The following is a 15,203-nucleotide window of genomic DNA, read 5'->3' as shown; positions in this document are numbered from 1 at the left end:
TGATCACTATTATATATAAATATTGGCTCCTCAAATCCCTGTAGTGAATAAAGATGTCTACTTTGCAGTCTTGGAAAGCAAACACAAAAGGCAACATCAAGGTAGGCATACTATTGATTCACTGATACTGAGAAATTCACTTGGAGAAAACAAACAAAAATAAAATAAAAGAGTGAAGCCAAAGAGGAAGCTGTCATTAATTTATACAGTTATCCGTACCACAGAGGGATTGGTTCCAGGACCCCTGGCCAATACTGAAGTACACATGCTCAAGCATGTAAAATGCTCTCATGTAAAATGGTCTTTCTGCAGAAGCTCAGTCTTGACCCTCTGATCTGAATTATTAAAATCAATGTCAACAATCTACTTGAAGCCTTGTTTCACATTTAAAATAGAGATAAGCATGTAGTGAAGGTGGTAAAGAATTATATCACCCATTTGTACTCTCGGTTTCTCAATCCGTATTTTTTCCCAAAGGGGAAATAATAAAGCAGTAACTGACACACTCCAGGAGAATTCTGCATAAAATTAAGAAAAAGATCAAACCCCAAAGCCAGAAAAAAAAATAAAAAAGTAAATAAGACGACTTAAGATCCAAAATGACAAGATAGGCAAATTCAATGTTTTGAAGTAAAAAGTTAGAATCTTTATTATCCAAAACCTGGAGGACAATGTAAGAGTTTGAGGGTGAAAAGTAAAAGTTGTTTTGGCATATTTTAAGAAATAACCTTTGCATTATTTGAGGGCTTGGTACTTGGTTTTTTGTCATCATTTTTTCTTTCAGCAGCTTCTCGTTCACTGCAGAATGAAAAAAAGGATAAGTTTTTTTTAGAGTTGTTATTGAATTATCTTTAACCAAGTATTTCTTCAGTTCTAAACATTAGCAAATCTAACAATAGCTTGCAGACCTAAAGAAATCTGAAAATATGTATTTTTTTATGAATTGGTTCAGGTCATTGGAGTTTATTAATAATATACTTGTGACAATGCTATCAGCTTTTACAGATTCAGGTACTCTATTGTCATCTAGAATATGATCATTTCCTTTTCTTAATAGAATATATTGATGCATCATATACAGAGTAGCTCCATTTCTCCTTTTTGCTTTGGCTTATTTTCTTTTTTGAAATTATCAGAGGGCATATGCACTCACCAGAAAGAGACAGAGAGAGACAGAAGATGAGGAGGAGGAATCATCCCCCTCAATGGGGTGTGGTTAAGCTGCAATCCCTTCTCCTGTTTCACCATCCTGCCGGGATTTGGGGCACACATGCACATGTACCTGGCGTGTTTTTCAAGCTGCTGGACTTGGGCTTCAAACTGCAGTTGGCCACATGAGACCCAACTCTAACCACTAGGCCTCGGGGTCAGCCCTTACATTTTTACTTTTCTAATTCAAGTATAATTCAGCTCTCAGTTTGGACTATTTTATACACTTTATGCTTTAAAGTTTATAAATATTTTAAAAAATAGTATCTCCTTGAATTTCCACAAAAAATATATTGTATACTTATTGTTTTCTTTACATCTTGGAGGAACTGAAGCTTTGCACATTGATCTAGCCTGTCCCAGTTTAATGGTTGATAATCTTCCTCTTTAAAAATCAATCATTTTGTCACTATTACCATAGATGTCTTTCTACTTCAGAGGCTTCAGGTATGATAATGCTTCTTGCCATAAAAATACGAGTGTCCGCACTCTATGTCTGAAACTGTTTGACTAAAGGATATAGAAATACAGTAAATGGATGCGAATATCAGATATAGTGTGTGTGAAAGAGTAGAGTCTGAGGAAGGACATTTAGAAGAAAAATAGAGGCAAAGCATTAATGGGACAAAGAAATGTGGTATTATCTGTTGAAGATAATTTTATAGTTTTATCAACTGGACTAGGGAGAAATGTTCACATATTGAAATATTCACTTTGTAAGCTAAATAACGTGATTGAATGTATAAAAGGGAATGAAATAAAAAATATTTTAAAAAATAAAAATTTCTTATGAGAAGTATTTGGAAAGTAACTGTCTTCTTCAAATGTAAAGAGCTCTTATACTTTTAATGTGTGATGGCAAGTGCCTTAGGCTTTAAAGTAACAGGAACTATTTTCTGGTATACAGGAACAGTATGACACATTCACCCATACGCCTCTACGTACAAGATGCTTTGGCACATAGCACACTTGTTGACGTGCATCTTGCCATCTGGACCTTGAATAGGACTATTTTCTCTGGTGCAGATAAGCCTCCCGTTTAACTGCTTACTCCGGAATTCTTGACACTGATCCTGTCAATTGGAGCAAAAAAGGTGTTACTATGATATTCTGATCTTTAAAACCTCAAACCACAATGGTTGGTTAGACATGAATTCATGACATGAAAGGGAAAAAAATGAAGAAAATGAGATTTCAGGGACAGAATGTGTTTTAAAGACCATTTATTCGCTCTCTGCCTAAGAAGTTGGAATCTTCTCCAAAGAATCGCTCCACCAGGACTGCCTTGCACTCAAGGGAATTTCACCACAGCCCTAGGCAGCTCAATCCATGTTACAGAATTTCATACAGGGGTAAGCCTCAAATCTGTCCCCCTACAACTATACTCATTGCTCCACATAAAAGAAGTCTAATCCAAAAGCTCTGGAACAAACTAAAAGACACTAATCAAACTATTGGGTTGTTGGAAAAGTCATGACACATTTTTGCAAATAAAAATACATCATGAGTTTTCCCACAACCCAATAAAAAAACATACATACAAACAAGTAAACTTTCAGCTTTGTTCCCAGCAATGAACTTTTAGATAACTTTTATTAAATGTTGTATGTTAATGTATTAAATGCCTGGCTCTAATGGATTTCCTTTAGTGATCATAACAATCCTCTAAGATAAAACACTCATTTCCATTTTACAAAATGGAAGATTAGTTCATATAGTCATTCCTCAGTACCCAAGGGGGGATTTTCCAGAACCCCTTCCTGATATCAAAATCTTCAGATGCTGGGACCAGCAGATGGCATAATGGTCACGTCACTGAACTTCCATGTAGTTGACTGCAGTTTGAATTCTGCACCTGGTGGCTTAAAACTCACTCTGGGCATGTTTTTATCCATGCCCAAAGTCCCAAGAGAATAGAGAAGGAATGGTGGCCTGGGCACCCCCCCAGGGGGTGATTTTTTGCTTTCTGTCTCTCTGGCAACTGCACGTGCCCTATAGCAAAAAACTCTCCTCTTCTCCCTCTCAAAAAAAAAAAAAAAAAAAAAAGAGTCTGCAGATGCCTATGTCTTTTATATAAAATGGCCCTCCTACAGATTCTGAAGTCAGACTGCATGACCTGGATTATTAAAATCAATGTCAACTAGCTACCTAAAGCATCATTTCACATTTAAAATGACAGAGTTGAGAAAAAAAAACTCTCAGATACTAAGTAGTGAAAGTCAATGTTGGATTTGTGACCAGAAACCTGCTAACAACCAGGGTATTCTTTTAACTTCTTAATTATAGAGAATAAAACTCCTGTGCATTTGTAAGAAAATAGAACTGCCTTTCTTGTTGATCAAAAAATTAGAATCTTAAAAAGAAGCCAGTGGAATTCAGTCCACCGGACTTGGCCTCAGTTGAAATCATGAAGTGGAACTTTCTTTAACCCCAAAGAGCCAAAGCAGAGACGGAGGAATATTACCTTAAAAAACACTGCTAACAACCTAGACTTCAGTTATCCTTCTTTTTAAAAGTTGTGATGCTGTAAAAAATTTCAGGCCTACTTTTATCTGCAGCATTTTAATATTCTATGAAATTGAATACCTGACCAACATACTGAGTGTCTCATAACAATTGTTTTCAAAAGTTATTAGAATTATTTTCTTTTCCCAAATGCCCACAATGCTGCATGCATATGAGGGAACTTTATAGACAGTTAATGGGAAACATGGAGTTAATTTACAAGTTTATTTTGGTGCAAAACCATTCTGTTTTGTTTTGTTTAAGTTTTTTTGCCAAAGGGTACATGCACTTGACAGAGACCACCAGAGAGAAAGAGGGAAAGAAATAAATCACACCCTAGTGGGGGATGGCAACACCACAATCCCTTCTCTTCCATTCTCCTTTCAGGATCTACGGCACACATGCACATGTGCCCAGCATGATTTTCAAGCCTTTGGGTCCAGAACTTGAACCAGAATTGACTATGTGGTAATCCAGCACTTTAACCACCAGTCTGCCTGCTGGTCCCAGCAAAAACCATTTTAAAATCCATGCATAGTCTTTTTCAGAATACACATGTTCTGGGATAAATTTTTCATATATGTTCATGAGAACACACATCTGACTGTGTCTCAACCCTCCTTTTAAGGGTCTAGTCTCCAGCTCTTCTATTTCTATATATGTGTCATTAACTTTTCTTGAGTTTTTCTCAACTGCAAAATTGAAACAATGTACTGCGTAAGTTTGGGTAAGATTTAAATATAATTTATAAAGCTTATTTTGCTTGGTATACGTAGGTAAGATCATAGCTCTTTTTTTCGTTCACACAGACACACAAACAATCTCAACATTTTAAACATATCTATGTACATATAGTACACATTTCTGAAATAGAGATCACAAAACCGAAAATTTACCAAGATTTTAAATGGATGTCTAGTACAGATAGTCTGAAGTTTAATAACAAAGTGTTTTCTGAAAGTCATTCATCTACCAAAATATACAACAGATACTCTCCAAATACTTGTTGAATGAATGAACTGATCAACAAGGCCACCATATTTAGGTATCAATACACTGAGAATATATTACCTGCTTGTCATTACTCTTTTCTCCAGTGTGTTTCTTTTCTTCATCCTCTTTCTTTTTTCTTTCAGCTGCCTCCTTTTCCCTGGACAAAAAGATAGAAAGAAATGTTTCAAAGTAAACAAACACCTTCTTAGTTATTAACTCCACTTTTTAAAAGATTACCATTGTTCTAGGAACCAGCGGTTAGCGTAATGGCTATGCCGCTGGACTCCCACGTATAACAAAAAACTCTCTTCTCCCCCCTCCCAAAAAAAAAAAAAAAAAAAAAAGAGTCTGCAGATGCCTATGTCTTTTATATAAAATGGCCCTCCTACAGATTCTGAAGTCAGACTGCATGACCTGGATTATTAAAATCAATGTCAACTAGCTACCTAAAGCATCATTTCACATTTAAAATGACAGAGTTGAGAAAAAAAAACTCTCAGAGATACTAAGTAGTGAAAGTCAATGTTGGATTTGTGACCAGAAACCTGCTAACAACCAGGGTATTCTTTTAACTTCTTAATTATAGAGAATAAAACTCCTGTGCATTTGTAAGAAAATAGAACTGCCTTTCTTGTTGATCAAAAAATTAGAATCTTAAAAAGAAGCCAGTGGAATTCAGTCCACCGGACTTGGCCTCAGTTGAAATCATGAAGTGGAACTTTCTTTAACCCCAAAGAGCCAAAGCAGAGACGGAGGAATATTACCTTAAAAAACACTGCTAACAACCTAGACTTCAGTTATCCTTCTTTTTAAAAGTTGTGATGCTGTAAAAAATTTCAGGCCTACTTTTATCTGCAGCATTTTAATATTCTATGAAATTGAATACCTGACCAACATACTGAGTGTCTCATAACAATTGTTTTCAAAAGTTATTAGAATTATTTTCTTTTCCCAAATGCCCACAATGCTGCATGCATATGAGGGAACTTTATAGACAGTTAATGGGAAACATGGAGTTAATTTACAAGTTTATTTTGGTGCAAAACCATTCTGTTTTGTTTTGTTTAAGTTTTTTTGCCAAAGGGTACATGCACTTGACAGAGACCACCAGAGAGAAAGAGGGAAAGAAATAAATCACACCCTAGTGGGGGATGGCAACACCACAATCCCTTCTCTTCCATTCTCCTTTCAGGATCTACGGCACACATGCACATGTGCCCAGCATGATTTTCAAGCCTTTGGGTCCAGAACTTGAACCAGAATTGACTATGTGGTAATCCAGCACTTTAACCACCAGTCTGCCTGCTGGTCCCAGCAAAAACCATTTTAAAATCCATGCATAGTCTTTTTCAGAATACACATGTTCTGGGATAAATTTTTCATATATGTTCATGAGAACACACATCTGACTGTGTCTCAACCCTCCTTTTAAGGGTCTAGTCTCCAGCTCTTCTATTTCTATATATGTGTCATTAACTTTTCTTGAGTTTTTCTCAACTGCAAAATTGAAACAATGTACTGCGTAAGTTTGGGTAAGATTTAAATATAATTTATAAAGCTTATTTTGCTTGGTATACGTAGGTAAGATCATAGCTCTTTTTTTCGTTCACACAGACACACAAACAATCTCAACATTTTAAACATATCTATGTACATATAGTACACATTTCTGAAATAGAGATCACAAAACCGAAAATTTACCAAGATTTTAAATGGATGTCTAGTACAGATAGTCTGAAGTTTAATAACAAAGTGTTTTCTGAAAGTCATTCATCTACCAAAATATACAACAGATACTCTCCAAATACTTGTTGAATGAATGAACTGATCAACAAGGTAACCATATTTAGGTATCAATACACTGAGAATATATTACCTGCTTGTCATTACTCTTTTCTCCAGTGTGTTTCTTTTCTTCATCCTCTTTCTTTTTTCTTTCAGCTGCCTCCTTTTCCCTGGACAAAAAGATAGAAAGAAATGTTTCAAAGTAAACAAACACCTTCTTAGTTATTAACTCCACTTTTTAAAAGATTACCATTGTTCTAGGAACCAGCGGTTAGCGTAATGGCTATGCCGCTGGACTCCCACGTAGTCGACCGCGGTTCGCGTCCCAGACCCGGTGGCTTAAAACTCATGCCAGGCACGTGTGCGTGCGTGCCCAAGATCCCGAGAGGAGAATGGAGGGGAAGGGATTGCGGCGTGACCATCCCCCCTGGGGGGTGATTTCTCGCTTTCTGTCTCTATGTCTCTGTCTGTCTGGCGAGTGCATGCACCCTATAGCGAAAAAAAAAAAAAACCCTCTCCAAAAAGATTACCATTATTCTCATATTTATAAGAAATGATTATTATACTTTAAGGCTCACAGTGAAAAGAAATTCATTTTGAAATATACTCAACAGTTTCTCTTTACACATAGCACACTTATTGCCATGTGTCTTTCCATCAGGACCTCGGACAGGGTCACTTTCTCTAGTGCAAATGAGTTGTCCATTTTTCATGTGGCTTCTAAACTCATCACATACATCCTGGAAGAAAAAAAGGAGAGATTAAATTCAAAATGCTGTTTTCACATAATATTTGATTTGATTTGAGATCAGAAGATTTTCATCCAAGACTAAAGGGATTTCTTAAACTTGCCTAACTTAAAATAAGGTTAAAAACACTTATTTCACCAGATTGTTGAAAGAATTAAATAAAGTACTATTTTTAAAAGCACTTCATAAAGTGATACACTGAAAGATTTCTTTTTGGCATTAGATTTCTATACTGAACAAGTCACCTTTGATATTCATATTAATGTTGTCTTCTGATTTACTAAGGGCAAAATCTCAGAGGACTACGTTGATACCCTCTGTCCTTACTTTGGATGTCCACGTGAAAGACCATTCTTACCAAAATCAAGCTAATGACTCACCTTTCCTGATGCTGATCCGGTCTCATTTGATCTTAAGCCAGAATGCTTATTTTTTTCTTCTATTTCTCTTTGCCTGGAAGAGTGAAGAATCAATAATCATTTCATAAAAACATACTCAAGTTGGGAGATACCTACAAGTTTATGTATCCTGAACCTTCATATTGACTCTCTCTGCACTTCACCACCTAGACAATCAGGTGGATTATTAAGGCCCTCGTAAAGGTAGCTCCTTCATCACAAAGTAGAAGCAGATCAGGTAATCACAAAGTCTCTTTATTTGTGCCCAGACTTATTTTTCTGTAACTTCCATCCATTTCATGTGCTCAGAACAATGCAGAACAAGCCTGCTGAATCTATTACCTCTTACGAAGGTTAATCCTACAGCTATTTAAAGGTAAGTTTCAGGTCATTGAGTTCAGCTTTCTCAGTTTCCCCACTTTTTCATTGTAAGTTATAGTTTTTAATCTCCCATCAACTCTCCATTCTGGTTCCTTGATTTTTAGTTTAGTATACATTAAGAATCGCCTGAGAGACTGTTAAAAATTCAGGTTCACTGACAATTTCAACAGTTTTATTCACAAGATCTGAATTACAGCTCAGTTACCGGATTTTCAGCAAGCAAGCAAAGGGATTCTGATACCGTTGACCCAAGATCCAAATGCCACAAAAATCCAGTTTATATTACTTCTTTCAAAGTTTCACTTGGGTTTTCACTCAAAGAAAAGCATATGTATGCATTTTATATTCATAAACATGTATATTATATATATATATATGATGTACAAACTATTTATAGGAAGTTCTTTTTGAGTGTTTAAGAAATAGGTATGGGGAGTAAAACATCCTGGAGTTTCAAAGAAATTTGAAGTCATAAAACTTTAATTAAGTTAACGACTAAAGCAAAAAAGGCATCTGTAATAATTCAGTTTTATAGAATTTTAATTTACAGTCATAACTCTACTCAAAAATCTCCCAAAGCCTCTCTGATCACACATAGAAATCCAGTGTTTTGTCATAATCTTAAAAAAAACCTTATAGTTTTTCCAAACTCATTTCCTCTTTACTCAATAATCTTAGCATATAGTGACCTTCATTCTCTTCTTTGAGCATCCTAATTTTATATATACCTTCAGACTTTACACTTACTCTTGCTCTGCCTGAAGCTTTCTTTTTTCAGATATCTAAATGGCTCACCTCAGTCATGTTTATAGGTCTCCCTCACTTGCCAGACTGACCCAGAACACCAAAAATAAAATGGCAGCTCTAGTTTCTTTCTGCTGCCTTACTCAAGTTGTTTACTATCATGTAGCCTTGTGTTATATAATTATTTGTGTATTTGTCTCCCATATGTCTTCACTACATTATGTTATAGTTCCACACTGACAGAAACTTTGTCTTGTTCACTTGAGGAGTACTTGTCTATAAAGAGCTCCAGTCAATGGGCTAGCAGGTGTCATGGTGGTTAAGGTGCTGGACTCTTATATGGCTGACCACTGTTCAAGCCCTGGACTTGAAAGCTTAAAAATCACACCAGGTGTATGTATATGCGTTCCCAGAATCCCAAGAGGAGAATGGAGGAGAAGGGACTATAGTGTGGGCATATTCCTGAGGGGAAAAGGGAGAGTTCCCACTTTCCCTCTCTCTGTCTCTCTCCAGAGAGTACACAAGCCCTATGGCAAAACAACAACAAGAAGAAAAAAATCTCTAAAGCAAATTGAAAATTTAAAAAAGAGTTTCCTGTCAAGTAAGAGGTAATCAAAAACTGTTTTGGGGGGGATTAAACTGTTTCCAAGATTGTTTAAAGAAAAATTCATTTTTCTTGTATTCTGTTAAATAGTCTAAGAAAAGATCTAATAAAAACAAAGTTTCCATTTGATAATTTGGGGCACTGGAGAATCATTGTCATTTCACAAAATTATCCACTATTAATGTGTGATACAGGAAGAAATTCATAGGTGAAGAGCTGTCTCAATTATGCTTATTCTGTCTACAAATATTAGCTATGCAGAGGAGTTAAATGATAGGTATAAGAGATCATAATATGACTCATTATTTGTTATTGCTAATAGTTATATCGAATATTTACTGAATACCAATGATAGCACTACTAGCAACAACTCACATTCATTGCATGCCTACTTCGAGCCAGGCATTGTACTAAGAGTTTACGTGGCTCATCTCATTTAACTCTAATATGTGGCTACTGTGATTATTGCTATTATTGCTATTATTATTATTATTATTCTAACATGTGGCTACTGTGATTATCTCCTCCATTTTATTTATTTATTTAAAGTTTTTGCCGTAGGGTGCATGTGCTCACCATAGAGAAACAGAGAGGGGGAAAGTGAGAAATCAATCCTCCAGAGGGGATGATCATGCCATAATCCCTTCTTCACACTTCTCCTGGGATTTGGGGCACACACACAAATATACCCAGCATGATTTTTAAAACACCAGTTCCAGTACTTGAACTACAGTCGGCCATATGGTAGTCTATCACCTTAATCATTACACTACTTGCTGGTTCTTACCCTCCTCCATTTAAAATATGAACAGATTGAAGCCTAAAAAAGAGACAACCAGATGAAGGGAATGGAGCTGAAATAGCCACCTGATATTAAAATCCTAACACTGCCCTGCCCAATCATTCTTTTTCCATTGACGAATTTTAATAATAGGAAAAAAAATACTAGGCTAGCTTTCAGGAAAACTGGATTCTAGCTTTATTTATTTATTTATTTATTTATTTAAAGATTTTTACTATAGGACACGTGTGCTCATGGAATGACAGAGAAATACAGACAAACACAAAGCAAGAAATCACCCCCAAGGGGGATGGCTGCACCGCAATCCTTCCCCATTTTCCCCTCAGGATTTTGGACACACATGCACATATACCCGGCATGAATTTTCAAGCTGCCTATGTGGGAGTCCAGTGACATAACCATTACACCATCTGCTGGTCCCCTAGCTTTATCTTTGAATCCCATTCCCCATGAGACTTTGAACAAACAATTTCAGTGGTTTTCATCAGTAAAACGCAGCATTTGCATTTGATTTTCTCACATGGCCTGTCCTGCTTCAGGACTGTACTTTATTTTTTAGGGTGAAATGTGAAGAATATGTGTGTGCAGGGAGAGACATTAAATACATATTAGTTAAATGCCATAATTAGTAGCATTGTGATGAGTTTTAGAACTTATAAAAACCCTTCAAGGTGACCTAGAAAATGATCTCAATTTGGCCATCCATGGTGGCATAAGCAATGGGGCACACTGCACGATTCTGGAGCCACCCAGGAAAGCTCAGGATTTAGATTCTGGATCAACTTGAACAATCCTGGCTGGCCATAGGACTGCTGGGAGATCATGGCCAGCTGAGACCCTCTTGAGAGTGTCTGTCTCTGTCTCTTTCTCATGAAAGAAAGAAATAACTTTGAAAGGGGGAAGAAGATTCATTCCATTTACAGGTGGGACAAACAGTGGTCATGTTATTGGGTCAGTGGGAAAGGCAAGATACATTTTTGCATAGGAAAACAGAAAAATACATCAACTTTCCTGACGACCTAATATTTGCCATGATAACAAAATCACAAGTGGCTGAGCTGGGTCACGAAGCACTCCAGTTCAGTACCATTAACCGAAGGAAAATCAATAGAAGAAGTAGACCTCAGATTATGCAATAAATGAATTCTGTATCTATGAAAATAAAGTAGCTCTCTTTAACTGTATCACTGGCCAATATTCCAAATGACTGCCACAAAGTTTTCTCAGGATTCAGGTACAATGTAGTGCAAAGAACAGTTGTCTATCATGATGGCATTGAGAGGTGATAAAATCATGATGGAAAATGTAACAGAAACAGCCACTTCACTAGTTACCCTCACTGGGGCTCATTATTTTGGGGGAGATGCAAGAGGAAAATAACATTTGGGATTTAACTCTAAAAAATTCGTTTTCATTGAGGGAGACATAGGAAATGAGAAATAGCCATTAATTCTGGAAGAATATATGACTCTTTTTTAAACATGTACTTACAGTATTTCTTTGCACATGGTACACTTATTGTTGTAGGATTTGCCATCAGCATCACGGACAGGATCACTCTCCCGAGTACAGCTGAGTTTTCCATTTTTCATATGTTCCCGAAACTCAGCACATTGGTCCTGAGAAGAGAGTAGGAAGCAGGGTTCTTGGATTTCTTAGTCTGTTTTATTGTTACTAAGTTTGCCAAACAATTTGAGTAAGACCATTTTTTGTCTACCTTCCCCAATGAGAAATATACATTGAGAATTGCTATCTACAAAAAGAGGGGAGTTAGAATTATCTATATTATTGGGTCAGTAGGAGGCATAGTGGTTGAGGAGCCAGACTTCCACATGGCTGACCATGGTTCAATTCCCAGATAGGGGGACTTGAAAATCATGCCGGGTGCACATGCATGTGTTCCCAAAATCCTGGGAGGAGAACAGAGGAGATGGGATTGTGGTGGGGCCATGTCCCTGAGGGATATTTTCTCACTTTCCCTCTTAGTGTCTTTGTATCATTCTCTGGTGAGTGCAGGTGTCCTATGGCCAAAACTTTAAAAAAAAAAAGTCCATATTCTAGTTATAAGGGTTCAATTGTCATGGCTACTAATGTTGGTTTTAAGGTACCACATAGGAAAATTATAACAATGGTTAGAATTTAATAGCATAGATCATGGGTTGACAAATACTCCATAGGTCAAATCTGACCACGTACCTATACTTACACATAAAGTTTTACTGAAACATGCCCTCACTCCTTTATTCAGATATTATTTATGGCTGCTTTCCCACAACAATAGAAGAGTTGAATAGTTGCAGCAATGCTTAAAATGCTTCCTATACAGCTTTTTACAGAAAATAAAAATAGTGTTACCCTCTGATGTAGTTGAAAGGGGAAAATATTCTAGGAAAAAGCATAACATTCTGTGAATGTCAAGGAAGATAGGCCTGACAAAATTAGAGTGAAGGAAAGCAAAAAATCTAAACAAGCCTATTTCTTTGTTTGTCTGTTTTTCCTTTTCTTTTTCTTTTTTTTCATTTACGCTTTTGTCATAGGGCATGTGCACTCACTTGAGAGAGACAAAGAGAGATAGAAGGAACGTGAGAAATCATCCCCAAGGGAGATGGCCACACTGCAATCCCTTCTCCTCCAATCTCCTCCTGGGATTTTGGGCACACATGTGCCTGATGTAATTTTCAAGCTGCGAAGTCTATGGCTTGAATCTCCTTTGGCCATGTAGTAGTCCAGCACTTAATCACTACACCACATGCTGGCCCCACAAATCCATTTCTTTAGAGTAAAACTCAGCCCCCTTAAGCAGAAAAGATAGAAAGCAGAAAGACTGGAGTTCATCAAAGGTAAATATTTGGTCTATGTCCAATTTGGAAGTTAAGAAATGGTCTTGATATTCTTGGGTCTTAAGAATACAAATAAGGAAGCTATAATTTTATAAAACTATTTTCATATATCCAAGGAGTGACTTTAACATGTTCTGTTGTCACTTAAAAGTATCTGAAAAAATGCGCCAAGTCCTTGCCTAAATTATTTTACTTCATTCCTGTAAGAGCACTGCTAGATAAGGGGAGCTAGAGTTCAGCAAGACTAATTTGCTCAATGGTTCCTAAGTCCAAGAGGTAGCAATGGAATTGTTCCCCAAACTATCTGATTCCAAAACATGTACTTTTACCTTATGATCCCTCTTTGGCTCAATGGAAAAGATACCTCAAAAAAGTGACTCCGGAAGTCAGCTGGTGGTGAACCGGTGACAGAACTGATTCCATAAGAGATGGTCCTGGGTTTGTGTCCCAGAACCTCCCTGAGCACACTGAGTATGCTCGCTTACCCATGATCTAGGACAGCCGAGACCACAATGTATCATAGTGCAAGGACTCTGTTGGGGCTCTCGCTATTAATCTCTCTTAAGGAAGAAATGAATAGATGAACTAAAAAAATGGAAATAAAACAAACAAAAAACAAACAAACAAACAAAAAACAGTGGCTCCATCCAGAGCAAAAGAAATAGTAAAAGAAAGTGAAGAGTATGTGATTGTGTGATGTTATTGAGAACAACTATTGACACAAGGGCTAGACTTCCTTTTTTATTTTTATTTTTTAAGAAATTTTTGCTATAGGGTGTGTGCACTCACCAGAGAGACAAAGACAGAGAGTTAGAAAGCGAGAAATCATCCCCCAAGGGGAAAGCCACTCTGTAATACCTTCTCCTCCACTCTCTTCTAGGGATCTTGGGCATCATGCACATACACTTGGTGTGAGTTTTAAGTTGCTGGATCCAGGACTCAAACCAGGGTCGACTACGTGGAAGTCTAGCAAAGTAATTCCAACAATTATGCTATCTACTAGTCCTGATGGCTAAACTTCTAAAATCAAGGTCAGGAAACTGGAAAAATGCCATCATATTATTAACTATTTCCAAGTTTATAAAAGCTATAGAGAGGCCACAAATTGCTATCTTATCCTGCAAGCTCAAGGGGAAACTCCTCTGTTCTCGCAAGGCCCTTTGCAGACTTGGTACTCCATTCATTCCCTTTATTATAGGCTAGGTCCTAGTTCCACAGTCAATGAGTTGAGCTCATTCTGATGATAGAAATTAGAGGTTGCCCTCACCTGAGCTTTCCCTCCTCCACCGCCATTGGAACCATTTTCTGCAGCATTTCTCTGATCTTCCTGTTCTTTCCTCTTTCTTTCTTCATCTTCTCTCTGGCTGGAAATTAGAAAGTGGCAGGTAGGGAACAATAGCTTACAGAGAGTGGAGTGCATTTCTATGAATTTCTCATATGACCAAGTTGGATTTGTGTATAGTTCACTAGCATTCACTTAACAGGGGTTATATTTTAGGCCCTCTTCTCTGAAAATGAAAAGATGGATTATGTGGAGTTCTTTACTTAGGAGAGCTCTCATTACAGTAAACATAAGCCACATATGTATAACTACACACAAGACAGGGCGAGCAATTAATTAGCGTTTTTTTTCTGAGAGGTTTTTACAATAGGGGGCGTGCACTCACCAGAAAGACAGAGAGAGACAAAGAGATAGAAAGCAAGAAATCGCCCCCCCAGGGTGAATGGTCACAACGCAATCCCTTCTCTTCCATTTTCCTCTTGGGATCTTGGGCACACACACACACACCCGGTGTGAGTTTAAGCCACTGGGTCCGGGACTCGAACCACGGTCGACTACATGGGAGTCCAGTGACATTGCCATTATGCCAACTGCTGGTCCCTTAATTAGCATTTTATAAAGGATCTCTGGGGATTTCTACTTATCATAAACACCTAAATTCAAGTGATCCAAAATCCTGTCTACCAAATTTGTTGTTGCTATTTTTCACCATGAGAAATATGTTGGAATCAAATCTACGCCCTCTCCTTTAGCTTGTATAGCTAAACATAACATCGACTTGACCTTCATAGCATCTCTGACTTTCTAATGTATTTCTCTTGCTGTAGTTGCCTCTCACTGGATTACTGCAACCCTTTTCCTCACATCCCATTGCATTCTGAATATTAGTTCCTTCCTTCTGTCTTATTTTT

At 37.2% G+C, this 15,203-nt stretch overlaps 1 protein-coding gene across 1 annotated transcript in view; it reads right to left on the bottom strand.

The window, feature by feature from the left end:
• Positions 1–708: 708 nt before the first annotated feature.
• SPINK5 (serine peptidase inhibitor Kazal type 5) overlaps positions 709–15,203 on the bottom strand; it is a 70,517-nt gene continuing 56,022 nt past the window's right edge. The window contains exons 22-29 of the mRNA XM_006148057.1: positions 14,278–14,374; positions 11,662–11,789; positions 7,622–7,694; positions 7,105–7,232; positions 6,595–6,662; positions 4,786–4,814; positions 2,155–2,282; positions 709–798 (exon numbers count right to left, since the gene is read on the bottom strand). Of these exons, the coding sequence (XP_006148119.1) occupies positions 717–798; positions 2,155–2,282; positions 4,786–4,814; positions 6,595–6,662; positions 7,105–7,232; positions 7,622–7,694; positions 11,662–11,789; positions 14,278–14,374 (733 nt within the window). The 3' untranslated portion in view covers positions 709–716. The remainder of the gene's footprint in view (positions 799–2,154; positions 2,283–4,785; positions 4,815–6,594; positions 6,663–7,104; positions 7,233–7,621; positions 7,695–11,661; positions 11,790–14,277; positions 14,375–15,203) is intronic.

Source organism: Tupaia chinensis, unplaced genomic scaffold, assembly GCF_000334495.1.
Source record: "Tupaia chinensis unplaced genomic scaffold, TupChi_1.0 Scaffold000228_1, whole genome shotgun sequence".
NCBI classification, from domain to species: domain Eukaryota; kingdom Metazoa; phylum Chordata; class Mammalia; order Scandentia; family Tupaiidae; genus Tupaia; species Tupaia belangeri.
The sequence above is the reverse complement of the archived record's forward strand: the minus strand, read 5'-3'. Positions and strand labels throughout refer to the sequence as shown.